Below are 17,735 nucleotides of genomic sequence, written 5' to 3'. Positions count from 1 at the left end.
TGCCACAGATGGTGTTGTCGGATGGAAAACGCGAGACCACAGTGAGCTACCTGCTCATCGTTCCCACAGACCAAGACATCGGCCGGGTATTTACCTGTAAAACATCCAATTACGCCATTCCAAGCGGGAAGGAGATCTCAGTCAAACTAGACGTTCACCGTAAGTCACTCTTCTTACATTGTCCACCATCTCTGCTTCGCGAAGGTTTCAAGTAGCCGTAATATGGCTGCCCTGGGATCCTTGTAGATGTCACCCAAGGATCTACTGATCTGAATTTAGATTATTACGAAATTTGAAAGGGTCTGATGGAGTAAGGACCATGGAGGAAGCTTGTGTTGTCGGAATCTAGAAGTTACAGAGATTTCCAAGTAAAGTCAAAGAAAATCCCTATACCCTTCTCTGTAATTCTCCACGGTGGTCCCCGTCGGTCCCTGCTTATCCCATCCGATGCACAACTGACCATTACTATATTGCATCCAATCAGTCCTTGTCTAGTTACAGCGTCAGCCATTCATTAAACGGTGACTATCTGTTAGTAGCCGTTCACATGGTCCGGTGAACCATTACAAATAATACTGGAATATATAATGCAGCGATATCCTCATCTTCCTCCTCCCGATCTGACATGTATCCTATCCCCCTCTCCCCGCTGATGGCTCTGCAGCCCTGCATTTGCATAGATGTTTAGCTATGCGACTTAAAAGACAATTTACTTAATAGCATTTATCTAACCTGGGCTTATTTTCCATGCACGACATCCAACGCAGAATGAATTCTGATGAGAGCAGAGACAATACATCTCTGTGATGGTGATTTAAGATATTCTCAGCTATTTATCGCTGGCAGATGGAAAGGCCGAGCAGCAATCTGCACCTATCAGTCTGTGACTGCAGCTGGCGAGGACCGATACCTGTTGCTTCACCTCGTATGCTATGTACACATGGATATTCAGGGCTACAAATCACCCCAAAAAAGTGTTTAATCAAGGAGTAAAACAACAGCAACCGTAGTCAACTGCCATTGTGTACATATACAGTACAGTTGTGCTCAAACGTTTTCCTTACCTGGCAGAATTTTTGCTTTCTTGGCCTTTTTTCAGAGAATATGAATGATAACACCAAAACTTTTTCCCCACTCATGGTTAGTGGTTGGGTGAAGCCATTTATTGTCAAACTACTGTGTTTTCGCTTTATAAATCATAATGACAACCCAAAACATCCAAATGACCCTGATCAAAAGTTCACATACCCCATTTTTTAATACCGTGTATTGCCCCCTCTGACATCTTGAAGTCTTTTGTGGTGGTTGTGGATGAGGTTCTTTATTTTCTTCAGATGGTAAAGCTGCCCACTCTTCTTGGCAAAAGGCCTCCAGTTCCTGTAAATTCCTGGACTGTCTAGCATGAACTGCGCACTGGAGATCTCCCCCAGAGTGGCTCAATGATATTGAGGTCAGGAGACTGAGATGGCCTCTCCAGAACCTTCACTTTATTCTGCTGTAGCCAATGACAGGTCGACTTGGCCTTGTGTTTTGGATCATTGTCATGTTGGAACGTCCAAGTACATCCCATGCGCAGCTTCCGGGCTGATGAGTGCAAATTTGCCTCCAGTGTTTGCTGATAACGTGCTGCATTTATCTTTCCTTCAACTTTGACCAAATTTCCTGCACCTTTATAGCTCACACACCCCCAAAACATCAGCGATCCACCTCCATGCTTTACAGTAGAAATGGTGTTCCTTTCATCATAGGCCTTGTTGAATGAAATGTTTATGGTTGTGGCCAAAAAGTTCAATTTTGGTCTCATCACTCCAAATTACCTTGTTCCAGAAGTTTTGAGGCTTGTCTCTGTGCTGTTTTGCATATTGTAGGCGAGATACTTTGTGGCATTTGCGCAGTAATGGCTTTCTACTGGCAACTCGACCATGCAGCCTATATTTCTTCAAGTGCCTCCTTATTGTGCATCTTGAAACAGCCACATGGCTAGTTTTCAAAGTCCTGTATTTCGGCTGATGATGGATTTTTCTTTGCATCCCGAACAATTTTCCTGGCAGTTGTGGATGAAATTTTTGTTGGTCTTCCTGACCGTGGTTTTGTTTTTACAGAGCTCCTGATTTTCCATTTGTTAATCAGTTTGAACGCTGCTGACTGGCATTATCACTTCCGTGGATATCTTTTTTTATCCCTTTCCTGTTTTATACACTTCAACTACCTTTTCCCATAGAGCCGTTGACAATTCTTTTGCTTTCCCCATGACTCACAATCCAGAAACATCAGTGGCTGGATGAAAGATGCAAGAGTCTGTCTGGATCCCAGAAACTCACTCAGCTTTTATGCACACACACTGTTTACAAGCAAACAGGTCACAGGTGAGGATGTTACCTTTAGTAGCCATTCACACCAATTTGTGTCAACGTCTGTGCATGTTATCAGGCCAAAATCACTAGAGTAAGTGAACGTTTGATCAGGGTCATTTGGATGTTTTGGGTTGTCATTATGATTTATGAAGAGAAAACACAGTAGTTTGACAATAAATGGCTTCACCCAACCACTAACCACAAGTGGAGAAAAAATTTTGGTGTTATCATTCATATTCTCTGAAAAAAGGCCATGAAAGCAAAAACATCCTGTATTATACCCCAGAGCTGCACTCACTATGTACATACATTACATTACTGATCCTGAGTTACATCCTGTATTATACTCCAGAGCTGCACTCACTATTCTGCTGGTGCAGTCACTGTGTACATACATTACATTACAGAGCAGGCCGGAGCGAGCCGTCCCATCCCCCCGCAGACGGCGTACGTGCAGGCCGTCATGACAGGGGTTTGGGAGGGAGAGATAGGAGGGGAAGGGGTTAATTATGGGAGGGGGGTGTTATGCATGAGGCAGGGGTTTATAAGGAAAGGGTGGGGTGGGGCTTACCAGTTCCCGCTCTGGAGCATCAGGAAGATCGCCATGTCCGGGATTGACGGTGTGCTGCAGCAGCTGCGGGCGGCAGCGGAGAGCCAGCCTCCTGGCTGGTTAGAGGCCCGGGTTGCCAGTATACTGGGCAGCGGCAGCGGCAGTGGCGGTGGTAGCGGTAGCGGCAGCGGAGTACAGACGGTGGCCAGCGGTGAGCGGTGCTCCCGGCGCGTGCGGCCTCCTCAACGGCTGTCCCCTGACCCGATCCAGCCCCAGCGACGGCGAAGGAGCCCCTCCAGGGACCCTCCGGACCGAGTGCCCGCCGGTAAGCGCCCCAATAGGGCCCGGTCCGGGAGGAATCCACAGGCCGCGATGGGGCCTGCGGCAGTGGTGAGGCCTGCTTCCTCAGCTCAGGGGGCGGGGCCTTCGCGCGCTGGAGCGCCAATTGCCGGTGACGTCATGGGGGGGGGGGGGGGGCGCCGTTGTGCAGCTGCTGCTGGGCGTTCTGCTCCTGCTTCTGCAGCGAGACAGCGAGGGAGAGCCTGTTCTGCAGCGGCCAGCAGCGCCGCTTCTTCCCCTGTGCGGCCGGGCCCGTCCAGCACACAAGGTGTGTCAGCCGGACTACAAGATGGACCCAGAGGGAGTAGTGGTCGGGCGTCCCCAGGGCCTGGAATGTATGGTGGGCCTGTGCCGGGCAGTCCTTCCCACCGGGCCGCATCTGGATCTCCAGCGTCGGGCCGAGACGGGGCCGCATCCTCACGTTCGTCATCACGCGGTGAGACGCAGCCTCGCGGGTTTTCACGGAGTGGACCAGGAGCCGAGGACAACAGGACGAGGAGGACGTCTGCGGCTGGGGGGACTTCAGTTCCCTTGCAGCTTGGTGAGCAAGATTCCATGTCTGTTTTGTTACCAACACGATCGTTTTCCCCGGTGGTGGGGGCTAGTCAGACAAATGGGGTAGGGGCTATGGGGGAGCAGGCGGGGACTCGGTCGGTTTCAGGGAGCGAGGGGGTAGGTGAGTTATTGTCCAGCGTCCATGAGTTGCTCGCGCGGTTGGGTGGCGTTAGGTCGGTGTCGTCCCCGTTGGCCGCGTGGGTCGGTTCTACGGATTTGGGTTTCGGGTCTTCTGGGGAGGGTGTATTGGCACCCAGCAGTTCAAGTGTCCTGGTGTCGGTGTCAGTGCAGACTGAAAAGGAGAAGGAAGGCGGGATTCGTTTAGACGACAAAGCGCGGGGTGAGGTTTACGTCTGTTTTGAGGGGCCGCTTGGGGCCCATTTGAAGAAGGAAGTAAGGGAGAAGATATGGAAAGATGAGTACGTGGAAATTTTTTCGCTTCTTCCTTTAGAAAAGTTCAATTTAGATAAGAGCAAAAAAGAGGACAGTAAGAAAGTGGACGAGGAAAAAACGGAGGTGGTGCCTTATTCCGCAGACTTTTGTGAACTGGTTGCAAGCGTTTGCAATTCTGGTGAGCGTAGTGGGTGAGAAGGCGCCGGAAAATTGTTCGGCGCTCTTCTGTTACATGGATTCGATAGGCGAGGCGTACAGGGCGTACGGGGGCCAGGCCTGGCTCCGGTACGATGAGCAGTTTAGCCAGCGGAAGGCTGTTCGTCCGGCGATCCGGTGGGATCAGAAGGACATTGGTTTGTGGTTGCGAGTGATGGCGCCCACAAAGTTTGGTCACTCCTTTCAAGGGGGGGCCGGAAATGACGGCCAGACCGCGGCGCAAGGCAGTTCAGGATCGGGTAGTCAGTCTGGCCAAGCGAGCCAGAAGCACGGCCTGTGCTGGCAGTTTAACGACGGCCAGTGCAAATTTGGGGCCACCTGTAAATTCAAGCACGCGTGCTCACATTGCAGTGGATCCTCCCATGGGGCCGCGAAGTGCTTCAAGAAGAAGGCTAAGCCTGACGGTAATTCAAAAGGGGGTGACGCCAGTGAGGTTGGACGAGATGGCCCCCTTTCTAGATAGGTTTCCAGATAGGTCGAAAGCGGAGCTGTTGTTTTTGGGCTTTCGGGATGGCTTTCGGATACCTGCCCCTACTTTTAGTATCCCGCAAGTTGTAAGGAATCTGAAGTCGGCAGTGTTGCACATGGCGGTAGTGCCGGAAAAGTTGAGCAAGGAAGTGGCGTTGGGTAGGATGTCTGGCCCTTTCCCCGCTCCACCCCTTGAGGATTTGGTTATTTCCCCGTTGGGTGTGGTTCCGAAGAAGGAGCCTAACAAGTTTAGGCTAATTCATCATTTGTCTTACCCTAAGGGGCGGTCTGTGAATGACGGAATAGATCCGGAGCTTTGCTTCGTGGTTTATACGTCTTTTGATGAGGCTACACGTTTGGTACGTAGATGCGGCAGGGGCGCATTATTGGCTAAGACAGATATTGAGTCGGCTTTCCGGTTACTTCCTGTTCATCCGGATAGCGTTAGACTGTTGGGTTGTTATTGGGACCAAGGGTTTTATGTTGACAGATGTTTGCCGATGGGCTGTTCTTTGTCTTGCGCATATTTTGAGGCTTTCAGTTCGTTTCTGGAGTGGGTCGTTCGGGATGTGTCTGGTTTGGACTACATCATCCATTATTTGGATGATTTTTTGTGCATCGGGCCTGCTCAATCTGGTTGTTGTGAAATGGCTTTACAGACAGTGATTTGGGTGGCCAAGCGGTTCGGTGTTCCGCTGGCGCCAGAAAAAAACGAAGGGCCCAGTATGTGTATTTCATTTCTGGGCATTGTCATTGATACGGTCGCATGGGAGTTTCGGTTACCCGAGGAGAAGGTGGTCGGTTTGAAAAGCGAGGTGGCTCGAGCGCGTCGCTTGAAGAAGTTGCCTCTGCGGGAAGTTCAGTCTCTTCTTGGCAAATTGAACTTTGCGTGCAGAATTATCCCAATGGGGAGGGTGTTTTCCCGGAGGCTCGCAGGTGTTACAGCGGGGGTGAAGGCCCCCCATCATTTCGTGCGCTTATCTAGCGAGCACAAAGCCGATTTGGAGGTTTGGGATAGTTTTTTGGCACGGTACAACGGCCGATCGCTTCTGATGGAGGAAGTGGTGGGCAATTATGACTTGGATTTGTTCACGGATGCGTCGGGTGGGATTGGTTTTGGTGCCTTTTTTGGTGGTCGGTGGTGTGCCTCCAGGTGGCCGGACGACTGGTTCGGTTCCGGGCTGGTAAAAAACGTGACTTTATTAGAGATTTTTCCTATTTTGGTGGCTGTTTATCTGTGGAAGGATGATTTGCGCAATCGCAGGGTACAGTTTAATTGTGATAACATGGCAGTCGTTTGTGTTATCAACAGTTTGACGGCATCGTCCCCCCCCAGTTATTCGGGTTTTGCGTCAGTTAGTGTTGTTCTGCATGTCTATTAATGCGTGTGTTTCAGCAACTCATGTGCCCGGTGTTGAGAACTCCATCGCTGACTCTTTGTCTCGGTTTCAGTGGGAGCGTTTCCGTGCTTTGGCTCCGGAGGCGGAGGAGACGGGTCGGGATTGCCCGCAGGAACTCTGGAGCGTGGTATCCAGGCTGCAGGACCTTTGATTCAGGCGTCTTTGGCACCCAGCACATGGGCAGCATACCGGTCGGTGTGGTGTGATTGGGAGTCCTGGTTGGTGTCTTGTGGGGTGGGTAACATGGGTGATGATTATGTGGGGGCCCTGTTGTTGTGGTTGAGACGTGGTGCCGATGACGGATGGTCGGCGTCAAAGGTAGAGAGGATTCGGTCGGCTTTGGCTTTTGGTTTTCAGCTTAGAGGTTTACGGGATTTAACGAAGTTGTTCGTAGTAAGACAGGCGGTGAAGGGTTTTAGAAGGAAGGCAGGAAAGGGCGATCTAAGGCGCCCGATTTCCTTTAGCTTGCTGGAACGAGTAGGTGTGAAGCTCAGTGAGATTTGCACATCTGACTTTGAGGTGGCTCTTTTCCGTTTAGCATTTTCCCTGACATTTTTTGGCGCGCTGCGGGTGAGTGAAATCGTGTCGCCTAACACGTACGCGCAAGGGGGGCTTTTGGCCAGGGATGTGGTGCTTACCGAAAGTGGTTTACAATTTTGGTTGCGTAGGTCGAAGACTGACCAGGAGGGTAGAGGCAAACGTGTGGTTTTGGGCGCTGTTGTGGGTTCGCTCATGTGTCCCGTTAGTTGCTGGGAGGCTTTTAGTTGTTTTCAGCCGTCTAAGGAGGGTCCTTTGTTGTGTCATGAAAATGGGTCCTTTTTGTCCAAGTTTCAGTTTGTGGTGGTGCTTAGACGGGCTCTGGGGGAGTTGGGATTAGATGCTTCTTGTTTTGCCTCTCACTCCTTCCGAATTGGGGCCGCGACTGAGGCGGCTTTGGGAGGGTTAGCACCGGAAGTGGTGCAACGGATTGGGAGATGGGAGTCGAGGCGTTATAAGAGCTACGTGAGACCTTAAGTGGGGGATGGAGGGGAGGATGGGGTTTTTTCACGATGTTTTGTATTTGTAGCACGGTTGTGGATTTTAAGTTGTTATGTATTTTCAGGTTCCAATCCCCTGTTGATCTGGATCGTCGGTCACTCGTACGTGTATTGGGGCGTGAGACGGGCGGACGTTCGGCGGGACGGTCGGCAGCTCGGGTTCTCCAAAGAGGTGGCCGTGGTCAGATGGTTGGGTTTTCGGGGATTGGGCTGGAACGGGGTTTTGAAGGAAGTGCATAACAATGCTCGTTTAGACAGATCTCCAGACATTTTGGTTTTGCACGTTGGAGGAAACGATTTGGGGATTCGTCCCTGTTGGGAACTGATCCGGGATATAAAACATGACCTTCTCAGATTATGGGTGTCCTTTGGGGATGTGCTGGTGGTTTGGTCGGATATTGTTCCGAGGAGGTGTTAGAGGCACGCCAGATCTGCGGATAAGGTCAATAAAGCCAGGATTAAAGTTAATCGGACGGTTGCCAAGTTTGTGGTAAAGAATGGAGGTTTGTTTGTACGTCATCTGGAACTGGAACAGGGTGGGGAGGACTTTCTCCTGGGTGATGGTGTTCACCTGAACGCTGTGGACACTGACTTATGGGCTTTGGGTTTACAAAACGGTATTGAAAGGGCAATAGCGGTGAAGTGTGGTGGGGTCTCGGGTATTTAAGGTATTCAAATACCCTCGTTGTGGCGGTGGGAGGGGTCCTTGGAGTTGGTGATAAATTGGCCTGGGGGATCCGTCGGGGTACGGATCCTTCAGTGGGTGTAAACTTGGTTTTCGGGTCTGGTGGTTTGGGGGGGGATCTTGGCAACGGTGGTCCGGATCCCCAGGTTAAAAGTGGACATGGTTAACCCTTCGGGGTATTTTGGTGCTCCCGAGCCTGGGTGGTTACGGCTGGGAGTAAATATATGGTATGTTTCTTTCTAATCTCTGTTATGGTTGACCACCAGTTTGGAGCTTCAAGGACTCCTCCCTACGTTATTTATTCTTGTTGTATGTTTATAATAAAGGCCACTGTGGCCAATTATAATCCAAGTTCAGAGTCTGTCGTTATTTGGTGGGGGGGTTTTTGGTGACAAAATACCTGAAGGTTAAGGTATAAAAAGGGGTGTCATCCCTTCGAGGGATCGACCAATAGCAATGTCAAGAGCAGGCCGGAGCGAGCCGTCCCATCCCCCCGCAGACAGCGTACGTGCAGGCCGTCATGACAGGGGTTTGGGAGGGAGAGATAGGAGGGGAAGGGGTTAATTATGGGAGGGGGGTGTTATGCATGAGGCAGGGGTTTATAAGGAAAGGGTGGGGTGGGGCTTACCAGTTCCCGCTCTGGAGCATCAGGAAGATCCGGCCCGCCCTGTTTTTTTTCCGTGTTTTTGTATTGTTGCGTTTTCGGGTAGTTGTTTTGGGTCATGGTGACAAAATACCTGAAGGTTAAGGTATAAAAAGGGGTGTCATCCCTTCGAGGGATCGACCAATAGCAATGTCATGATCCTGTACTGATCCTGAGTTACATCCTGTATTATACCCCAGAGCTGCACTCACTATGTACATACATTACATTACTGATCCTGAGTAATATCCTGTATTATACTCCAGAGCTGCACTCACTATTCTGCTGGTGCAGTCACTGTGTACATATGTTACATTACTGAGTTACCTCCTGTATTATACCTCAGAGCTACACTCACTATTCTGCTGGTGCAGTCACTGTGTGCATACATTACATTACTGATCCCGCACTGATCCTGAGTTATATCCTGTATTATACTCCAGAGCTGCACTCATTATTCTGCTGGTGCAGTCACTGTGTACATACATTACATTACTGATCCTGCACTGATCCTGAGTTACATCCTGTATTATACTATTTTTCTCCAGAGCTGCACTCACTATTCTGCTGGTGCAGTCACTGTGTACATACATTACATTACTGATCCTGTACTGATCCTGAGTTATATCCTGTATTATACTCCAGAGCTGCACTCACTATTCTGCTGGTGCAGTCACTGTGTACATACATTACATTACGGATCATGAGTTACATCCTGTATTATACTCCAGAGCAACACTCACTATTCTGCTGGTGCAGTCACTTTGTGCATACATTACATTACTGATCCTGTACTGATCATGAGTTACATCCTGTATTATACTCCAGAGCAACACTCACTATTCTGCTGGTGCAGTCACTCTGTACATACATTATTGATCCTGAGTTATATTCTGTATTATACCGCAGAGCTGCACTCAGTATTCTGCTGGTGCAGACTAGTCTGTACTCTGGGAAAGCTGGGTGATAATATAACATGCTTTATAATGGTGTATTAACCCTTTCATGTGTTTTTCCTCTATTTCAGACCCACCCACTGTCACTCTGTCCATCCACCCCCAAACAGTCCAAGAGGGGGAACGGGTGCGATTTACCTGCATGGCCACCGCTAACCCGGCCATTAAAGGTTACAGGTCAGTACCGTCTATTCACATGGATCCTGCTGTCGCCGCAGTGTCTAATATTCAGAGGGTAAATAATAATCTACTTTTGGTGCAATTATTTGGCAGCTGTTCAGCATCTTTTCTGAGTCACTAGCCGAAGTTCATTTACTAATAGCTGGGTTGTGCTTCTTCTGCAGTAGGGACATAATGGCTGATGCTGAGCACTGCCAACCGGCGTCACTGCCAGCACCGCCGACGCCATATTGAATGGACGGCAGCCGGCTCATTTGATTAATTAGAAAAATGGGAAGGCGGCAGATTTACCGGCCTCTGTCACCAGATCCTGCTTCACAAATACATTATCTTGTCATACAGTAATTCAATATGGCACCAGTGTCACATAGTGGTGCCTCCAAAATGTAACATCCCCCTCCTTTATTAGCCATTTTTGTGAAAGCTCTGACAACCAATGTGACAGCTCTGACCAACAGTTGTCAATCCCTGGAGGATATCAGTGATTGGGATTGGTGACAGGTCTTGTGTGCCGTGTGAATGAAGCAACTGCGGATGCTTTCACTGTCTATGGGAGTGGTGGTTACACATGCCCACTACGATTCCATTCACTGTCTATGCGAGTGGTGGTTGTGTAACAAGGTGACACGGGGTGGTAGTCATGACTGAGTCTCTCAAAGCAACAGTCTAGAAGCACCCGGCCTCTTGCACAGAAAATGTCAGGTTTAATCCCAGCCCTGGGTGACAGTAGGTTACCACAGTTCTGCGGCTGTTTTCCATGACAGGACAGTGTCCTCCGGATAAACCACACTTCAAACTGTATAGGGCTCAACAGTGGCAACTTGTATTTTAATAATAAAAGTGTAGAAATGAACAAGAGATGAATGATTCCTATTCTGTTCCTAGACATAGCAATGGCTGCAACTGCAAAGTCCATGACTCTCCGCAAGCTCTCTGGAGCCAAAGTCTCTGGTGGGGCACCAACACAGTCCTTGTGCCCTGTTCCACTGTCTGGCAGTCCTTGGCAGCTTGAAGTCCCCAGCCCATTCCTTCTGTCCCAGACGGGGATCCACATATACCCCAAATGGGGATCCTCACTGTTCCAGACGGGAATGCACTTATGCCCCAGACGGGGGTCTCTTCTGTCTCAGACGAGGACGCACATATGCCCCAGATGGGGGCTCCTTCTGTGCCAAGTGGGGACACACACCCTGCCTCAGGCAGTCCTGCCTGGGCTCTGACAAGTAGTAATGTGTCGTTCGCGAATGATACGACACAAAGAGCCGGCTCCCTGCTGTGAACGATGGGAGCCGGCACCCCAGTGAGAGCCACTAAAATCCCTGAATAGCTGTCACTGGGCATAAAATTCCTGTGTTCAGCAGACGTAACTCACGACCTGACCCAAACTCCGCCCACTCATCAATTTAATTGGTTCCTAGCAAGTGGGCGGAGTTTATGCTGTAGGAGGGCGGGGTTTCAGAACAAGTATTCAATAGGGATCCATTTAGAATGCAACGTGATGCAATGCAACGTGACGCCTGCAGACCATTCCATCTAAATCTGCATTCCAAATGGCGCTCCTTCCCTTCCGAGCTCTTCCATGTGCCCAAACAGTGGTTTCCCCCCACATATGGGGTATCAGCGTACTCAGGACAAATTGGACAATAACTTTTGGGGTCCAATTTCTCTTGATACCCTTGGGAAAATAAAAATTTGGTGGGCTAACCAAACATTTTTGTAGGAAAAAATGATTTTTTATTTTCACGGCTCTGCGTTATAAACTGTAGTGAAATACTTGGGGGTTCAAAGTTCTCACAACACATCTAGATAAGTTCCTTGGGGGTCTAGGTTCCAATATGGGGTCACTTGTGGGGGGTTTCTACTGTTTAGGTACATCAGGTGCTCTGCAAATGCAACGTGACGCCTGCAGACCAATCCATCTAAGTCTGCATTCCAAATGGCGCTCCTTCCCTTCTGAGCCCTCCCATGCGCCCAAACGGTGGTTCCCCCCCCCACATATGGGGTATCACCATACTTAGGACAAATTGGACAACAACTTTTGGAATCCAATTTCTCTTGATACCCTTGGGAAAATAAAAATTTGGGGGGCTAAAAAAACATTTTTGTAGGAAAAAAATGATTCTTTATTTTCACGGCTCTGCGTTATAAGCTGTAGTGAAATACCTGGGGGTTCAAAGTTCTCACAACACATCTAGATAAGTTCCTTGGGGGGTCTAGGTTCCAATATGGGGTCACTTGTGAAGGGTTTCTACTGTCAAGGTACATCAGGGGCTCTGCAAATGCAACATGACGCCTGCAGACCAATCCATCTAAGTCTGAATTCCTAATGGCGCTCCTTCCCTTCAGAGCTCTGCCATGCGCCCAGACAGTGGTTACCCCCATATATGGGGTATCAGCGTACTCGGGACAAATTGCACAACAACGTCTGGGGTCCAATTTCTCCTGTTACCCTTGGGAAAATACAAAACTGGGGGCTAAAAAATAATTTTTGTGGGAAAAAAAAATATTTTTATTTTTATGGCTCTACGTCATAAACTGTAGTGAAACACTTGGGGGTTCAAAGATCTCATAACACATCTAAATAAGATCCTTAGGGGGTCTACTTTCCAAAATGGTGTCACTTGTTGGGGGTTTCAATGTTTAGGCACATCAGGGGCTCTCCAAATGCTGCATGGCGTCCTATCTTATTCCAGCCAATTTTGCATTGAAAAGTCAAACGGCGCTCCTTCCCTTCAGAGCTCTGCCATGCTCCCAAACAGTGGTTTACCCCCACATATGGGGTATCAGCGTACTCAGGACAAATTGCACAACAACTTTTGGGGTACAATTTCTTCTGGTATCCTTGGGAAAATAAATAATTGGGGGCGAAAAATTCATTTTTGTGAAAAAATATTATATTTATTTTTACGGCTCTACATTATAAACTTCTGTGAAGCACTTGGTGGGTCAAAGTGCTCAGCACACATCTAGATATGTTCCTTAGGGGGTCTACTTTCCAAAATGGTGTCACTTGTGGGGGGTTTCAATGTTTAGGCACATCAGGGGATCCCCAACGCAACATGGCGTCCCATCTCAATTCCAGCCAATTTTGCATTGAAAAGTCAAACGGCGCTCCTTCCCTTCCGAGCTCTGCCATGCTTTCAAACAGTGGTTTACCCCCACATATGGGGTATCAGCATGCTCAGGACAAATTGCACAACAACTTTTGGGGTACAATTTCTTCTGGTTCCCTTGGGAAAATAAAAAATTGGGGGCGAAAATTCATTTTTGTGAAAAAATATTATATTTTATTTTTACAGCTCTACATTATAAACTTCTGTGAAGCACTTGGTGGGTCAAAGTGCTCAGCACACATCTAGATAAGTTCCTTAGGGGGTCTACTTTCCAAAATGGTGTCACTTGTGGGGGGTTTCAATGTCTAGGCACATCAGGGGCTCTCCAACGCAACATGGCGTCCCATCTCAATTCCAGCCAATTATGCATTGAAAAGTCAAACGGCGCGCCTTCCCTTCCGAGCTCTGCCATGCATCCAAACAGTGGTTTACCCCCACATATGGGGTATCGGGGTACTCAGGACAGATTGTACAACAACGTTTGCGGTGTATTTTCTCCTGTTACCCTTTGTAAAATGAAACAAATTGGAGCTGAAGTAAATTTTAAAATTAAATGTTCATTTTTTTTAAACAATCCAAAAACTACTGTGAAGCACCGGGAGGGTTAATAAACTTGTTGAATGTGGTTTTGAGCACCTTGAGGGGTGCAGTTTTTAGAATGGTGTCACACTTGGTTATTTTCTATCATATAGACCCCTCAAAATTACTTCAAATGTGATGTGATTCCTAAAAAAAATGGTGTTGTAAAAATTAGAAATTGCTGATCAAATTTTAACCCTTATAACTCCCTAACAAAAATTTTGTTTCCAAAATTGTGCTGATGTAAAGTAGACATGTGGGAAATGTTACTTATTAAGTATTTTGTGTGACATATCTCTGTGATTTAAGGGCATAAAAATTCAAAGTTGGAAAATTGTGAAATTTTCAAAATTTTCGCCACATTTCCGTTTTTTTCACAAATAAACGCAGGTAATATCAAAGAAATTTTACCATTATCATGAAGTACAATATGTCTCGAGAAAACATTGTCAGAATCACTGGGATCCGAAGCGTTCCAGAGTTATAACCTCATAAAGAGACAGTGGTCAGAATTGTAAACATTGGCCTGGTCATTAACGTGCAAACCACCCTCAGGGCTTAAGGGGTTAAAGGGATACTCTGGGGTGATGGTATGCAGCAAGATGGTGATGCTTCCCACACGTTAAGGCGGGTCCCCAGGGCTTCCCAAGAGTACTGCACCGATGTGTTATGACCTGGTGGTAAGGACAATAATGGACCTGGTGGTTAAGAGCACACGGAATGACCTGATAGTTACAAATAATATAGGACGAGCTCTGAGACGTGGGAACTCTGCTGACCGCAATCCCTAATCCTATCACACACACTAGAAATAGCCGTGGATTGCTCCTAACGCTCCCTATGCAACTCGGCACAGCCTAAGGAACTAGCTAGCCCTGAAGATAGAAAAATAAAGCCTACCTTGCCTCAGAGAAATTCCCCAAAGGAAAATGCAGCCCCCCACATATAATGACTGTGAGTAAAGATGAAAATGCAAACACAGAGATGAAATAGATTTAGCAAAGTGAGGCCCGACTTACTGAACAGACTGAGGATAGGAAAGGTAACTTTGCGGTCAGCACAAAAAACTACAAAAAGACCACGCAGAGGGCGCAAAAGACCCTCCGCACCGACTCACGGTGCGGAGGCGCTCCCTCTGCGTCCCAGAGCTTCCAGCAAGCAAGACAAAAATCAAAATAGCAAGCTGGACAGAAAAATAGCAAACAAAGAAAAACAAGCAGGAACTTAGCTTCTGCTGGGAAGACAGGTCACAAGAACGATCCAGGAGAGAACTAGACCAATACTGGAACATTAACAGGTGGCATGGAGCAATGATCTAAGTGGAGTTAAATAGAGCAGCCAGCTAACGAATTAACCTCGTCACCAGTGGAAGGAAACTCAGAAGCCGCAGCCCCACTCACCACTAACAGAGGAAGCCCATGAACAGAACCAGCCGAAGTACCATTCATGACCACAGGAGGGAGCTTGACAACAGAATTCACAACAGTACCCCCCCCCTTGAGGAGGGGTTCACCGAACCCTCACCAGAGCCCCCAGGCCGACCAGGACGAGCCAAATGAAAGGCACGAACCAGATCGGCAGCATGAACATCGGAGGCAAAGACCCAGGAATTATCTTCCTGACCATAACCCTTCCACTTGACCATAGTAACATAGTAACATAGTTAGTAAGGCCGAAAAAAGACATTTGTCCATCCAGTTCAGCCTATATTCCATCATAATAAATCCCCAGATCTACGTCCTTCTACAGAACCTAATAATTGTATGATACAATATTGTTCTGCTCCAGGAAGACATCCAGGCCTCTCTTGAACCCCTCGACTGAGTTCGCCATCACCACCTCCTCAGGCAAGCAATTCCAGATTCTCACTGCCCTAACAGTAAAGAATCCTCTTCTATGTTGGTGGAAAAACCTTCTCTCCTCCAGACGCAAAGAATGCCCCCTTGTGCCCGTCACCTTCCTTGGTATAAACAGATCCTCAGCGAGATATTTGTATTGTCCCCTTATATACTTATACATGGTTATTAGATCGCCCCTCAGTCGTCTTTTTTCTAGACTAAATAATCCTAATTTCGCTAATCTAACTGGGTATTGTAGTTCTCCCATCCCCTTTATTAATTTTGTTGCCCTCCTTTGTACTCTCTCTAGTTCCATTATATCCTTCCTGAGCACCGGTGCCCAAAACTGGACACCGTACTCCATGTGCGGTCTAACTAGGGATTTGTACAGAGGCAGTGTAATGCTCTCATCATGTGTATCCAGACCTCTTTTAATGCACCCCATGATCCTGTTTGCCTTGGCAGCTGCTGCCTGGCACTGGCTGCTCCAGGTAAGTTTATCATTAACTAGGATCCCCAAGTCCTTCTCCCTGTCCAGGTACTGGAGTTTCCGTCTCGAAATACGAGAATCCAAAATCTTCTCCACCACATACTCCAACTCCCCCTCAACCAACACCGGGGCAGGAGGATCAACGGATGGAACCACAGGCGCCACGTACCTCCGCAACAACGACCTATGGAATACATTATGGATGGCAAAAGAAGCCAGAAGGGTCAAACGAAACGACACAGGATTGAGAACCTCAGAAATCCTATACGGACCAATGAAACGAGGCTTAAACTTAGGAGAGGAAACCTTCATAGGAACGAGACGACAACCAAACCAAATCCCCAACACGAAGTCGGGGACCCACACAGCGCCGGCGGTTAGCGAAACGTTGAGCCTTCTCCTGGGAAAATGTTAAATTGTCCACCACATGAGTCCAAATCTGCTGCAACCTATCCACCACAGTATCCACACCAGGACAGTCCGAAGACTCAACCTGCCCTGAAGAGAAACGAGGATGGAAACCAGAATTGCAGAAAAACGGCGAAACCAAAGTAGCCGAGCTGGCCCGATTATTAAGGGCGAACTCAGCCAAAGGCAAAAAGGACAACCAATCATCCTGATCAGCAGAAACAAAGCATCTCAGATATGTTTCCAAAGTCTGATTAGTTCGTTCGGTTTGGCCATTTGTCTGAGGATGGAAAGCCGAGGAAAAAGACAAATCAATGCCCATCCTAGCACAAAAGGCATGCCAAAACCTCGAAACAAACTGGGAACCTCTGTCCGAAACGATGTTCTCCGGAATGCTATGTAAACGAACCACATGCTGGAAAAACAATGGCACCAAATAAGAGGAGGAAGGCAATTTAGACAAGGGTACCAAATGGACCATCTTAGAGAAGCGATCACAAACCACCCAAATGACCGACATCTTTTGAGAGACAGGGAGATCCGAAATAAAATCCATAGAGATATGCGTCCAGGGCCTCTTCGGGACCGGCAAGGGCAAAAGCAACCCACTGGCACGAGAACAGCAGGGCTTAGCCCGAGCACAAGTCCCACAGGACTGCACAAAAGAACGCACATCCCGCGACAAAGACGGCCACCAAAAGGATCTAGCCACCAAATCTCTGGTACCAAAGATTCCAGGATGACCAGCCAACACCGAACAATGAACCTCAGAGATAACTCTACTAGTCCATTTATCAGGGACAAACAGTTTCTCCGCTGGGCAACGGTCAGGTCTTTCAGCCTGAAATTTTTGCAGCACCCGCCGCAAATCAGGGGAGATGGCAGACAAAATTACCCCCTCTTTGAGAATACCCGCCGGCTCAGGACCACCCGGAGAGTCGGGCACAAAACTCCTTGACAGGGCATCAGCCTTCACATTCTTAGAGCCTGGAAGGTACGAAACCACAAAATCAAAGCGGGAGAAAAATAGCGACCAACGAGCCTGTCTAGGATTCAACCGTTTGGCAGACTCGAGATAAGTCAAATTCTTGTGATCCGTCAAGACCACCACGCGATGCTTGGCTCCTTCAAGCCAATGACGCCACTCCTCGAATGCCCACTTCATGGCCAACAACTCTCGATTGCCAACATCATAATTGCGCTCAGCAGGCGAAAACTTTCTAGAAAAGAAGGCACATGGTTTCATCACCGAGCCATCAGAACTTCTTTGCGACAAAACAGCCCCTGCTCCAATTTCAGAAGCATCAACCTCGACCTGAAACGGGAGCGAAACATCTGGCTGGCACAACACAGGGGCAGAAGAAAAACAACGCTTCAACTCCTGAAAAGCTTCCACAGCCGCAGAAGACCAATTGACCACATCAGCACCTTTCTTGGTCAAATCAGTCAATGGTTTAGCAACACTAGAAAAATTACTGATGAAGCGACGATAAAAATTAGCAAAGCCCAGGAACTTTTGCAGACTCTTCAC

At 48.2% G+C, this 17,735-nt stretch overlaps 1 protein-coding gene across 1 annotated transcript in view; it reads left to right on the top strand.

Annotated features, from left to right (window-relative positions):
* Window positions 1-17,735, top strand: part of KIRREL1 (kirre like nephrin family adhesion molecule 1) — a 275,415-nt gene that overhangs the window by 228,963 nt on the left and 28,717 nt on the right. Inside the window, exons 5-6 of the mRNA XM_069728055.1 lie at window positions 9-159; window positions 9,668-9,773. Coding sequence (XP_069584156.1) covers window positions 9-159; window positions 9,668-9,773 — 257 coding nt within the window. The remainder of the gene's footprint in view (window positions 1-8; window positions 160-9,667; window positions 9,774-17,735) is intronic.

Source organism: Ranitomeya imitator, chromosome 1 (assembly GCF_032444005.1).
Source record: "Ranitomeya imitator isolate aRanImi1 chromosome 1, aRanImi1.pri, whole genome shotgun sequence".
Classification (NCBI taxonomy): domain Eukaryota; kingdom Metazoa; phylum Chordata; class Amphibia; order Anura; family Dendrobatidae; genus Ranitomeya; species Ranitomeya imitator.
This window is presented reverse-complemented; position numbering and strand designations above follow the sequence as displayed.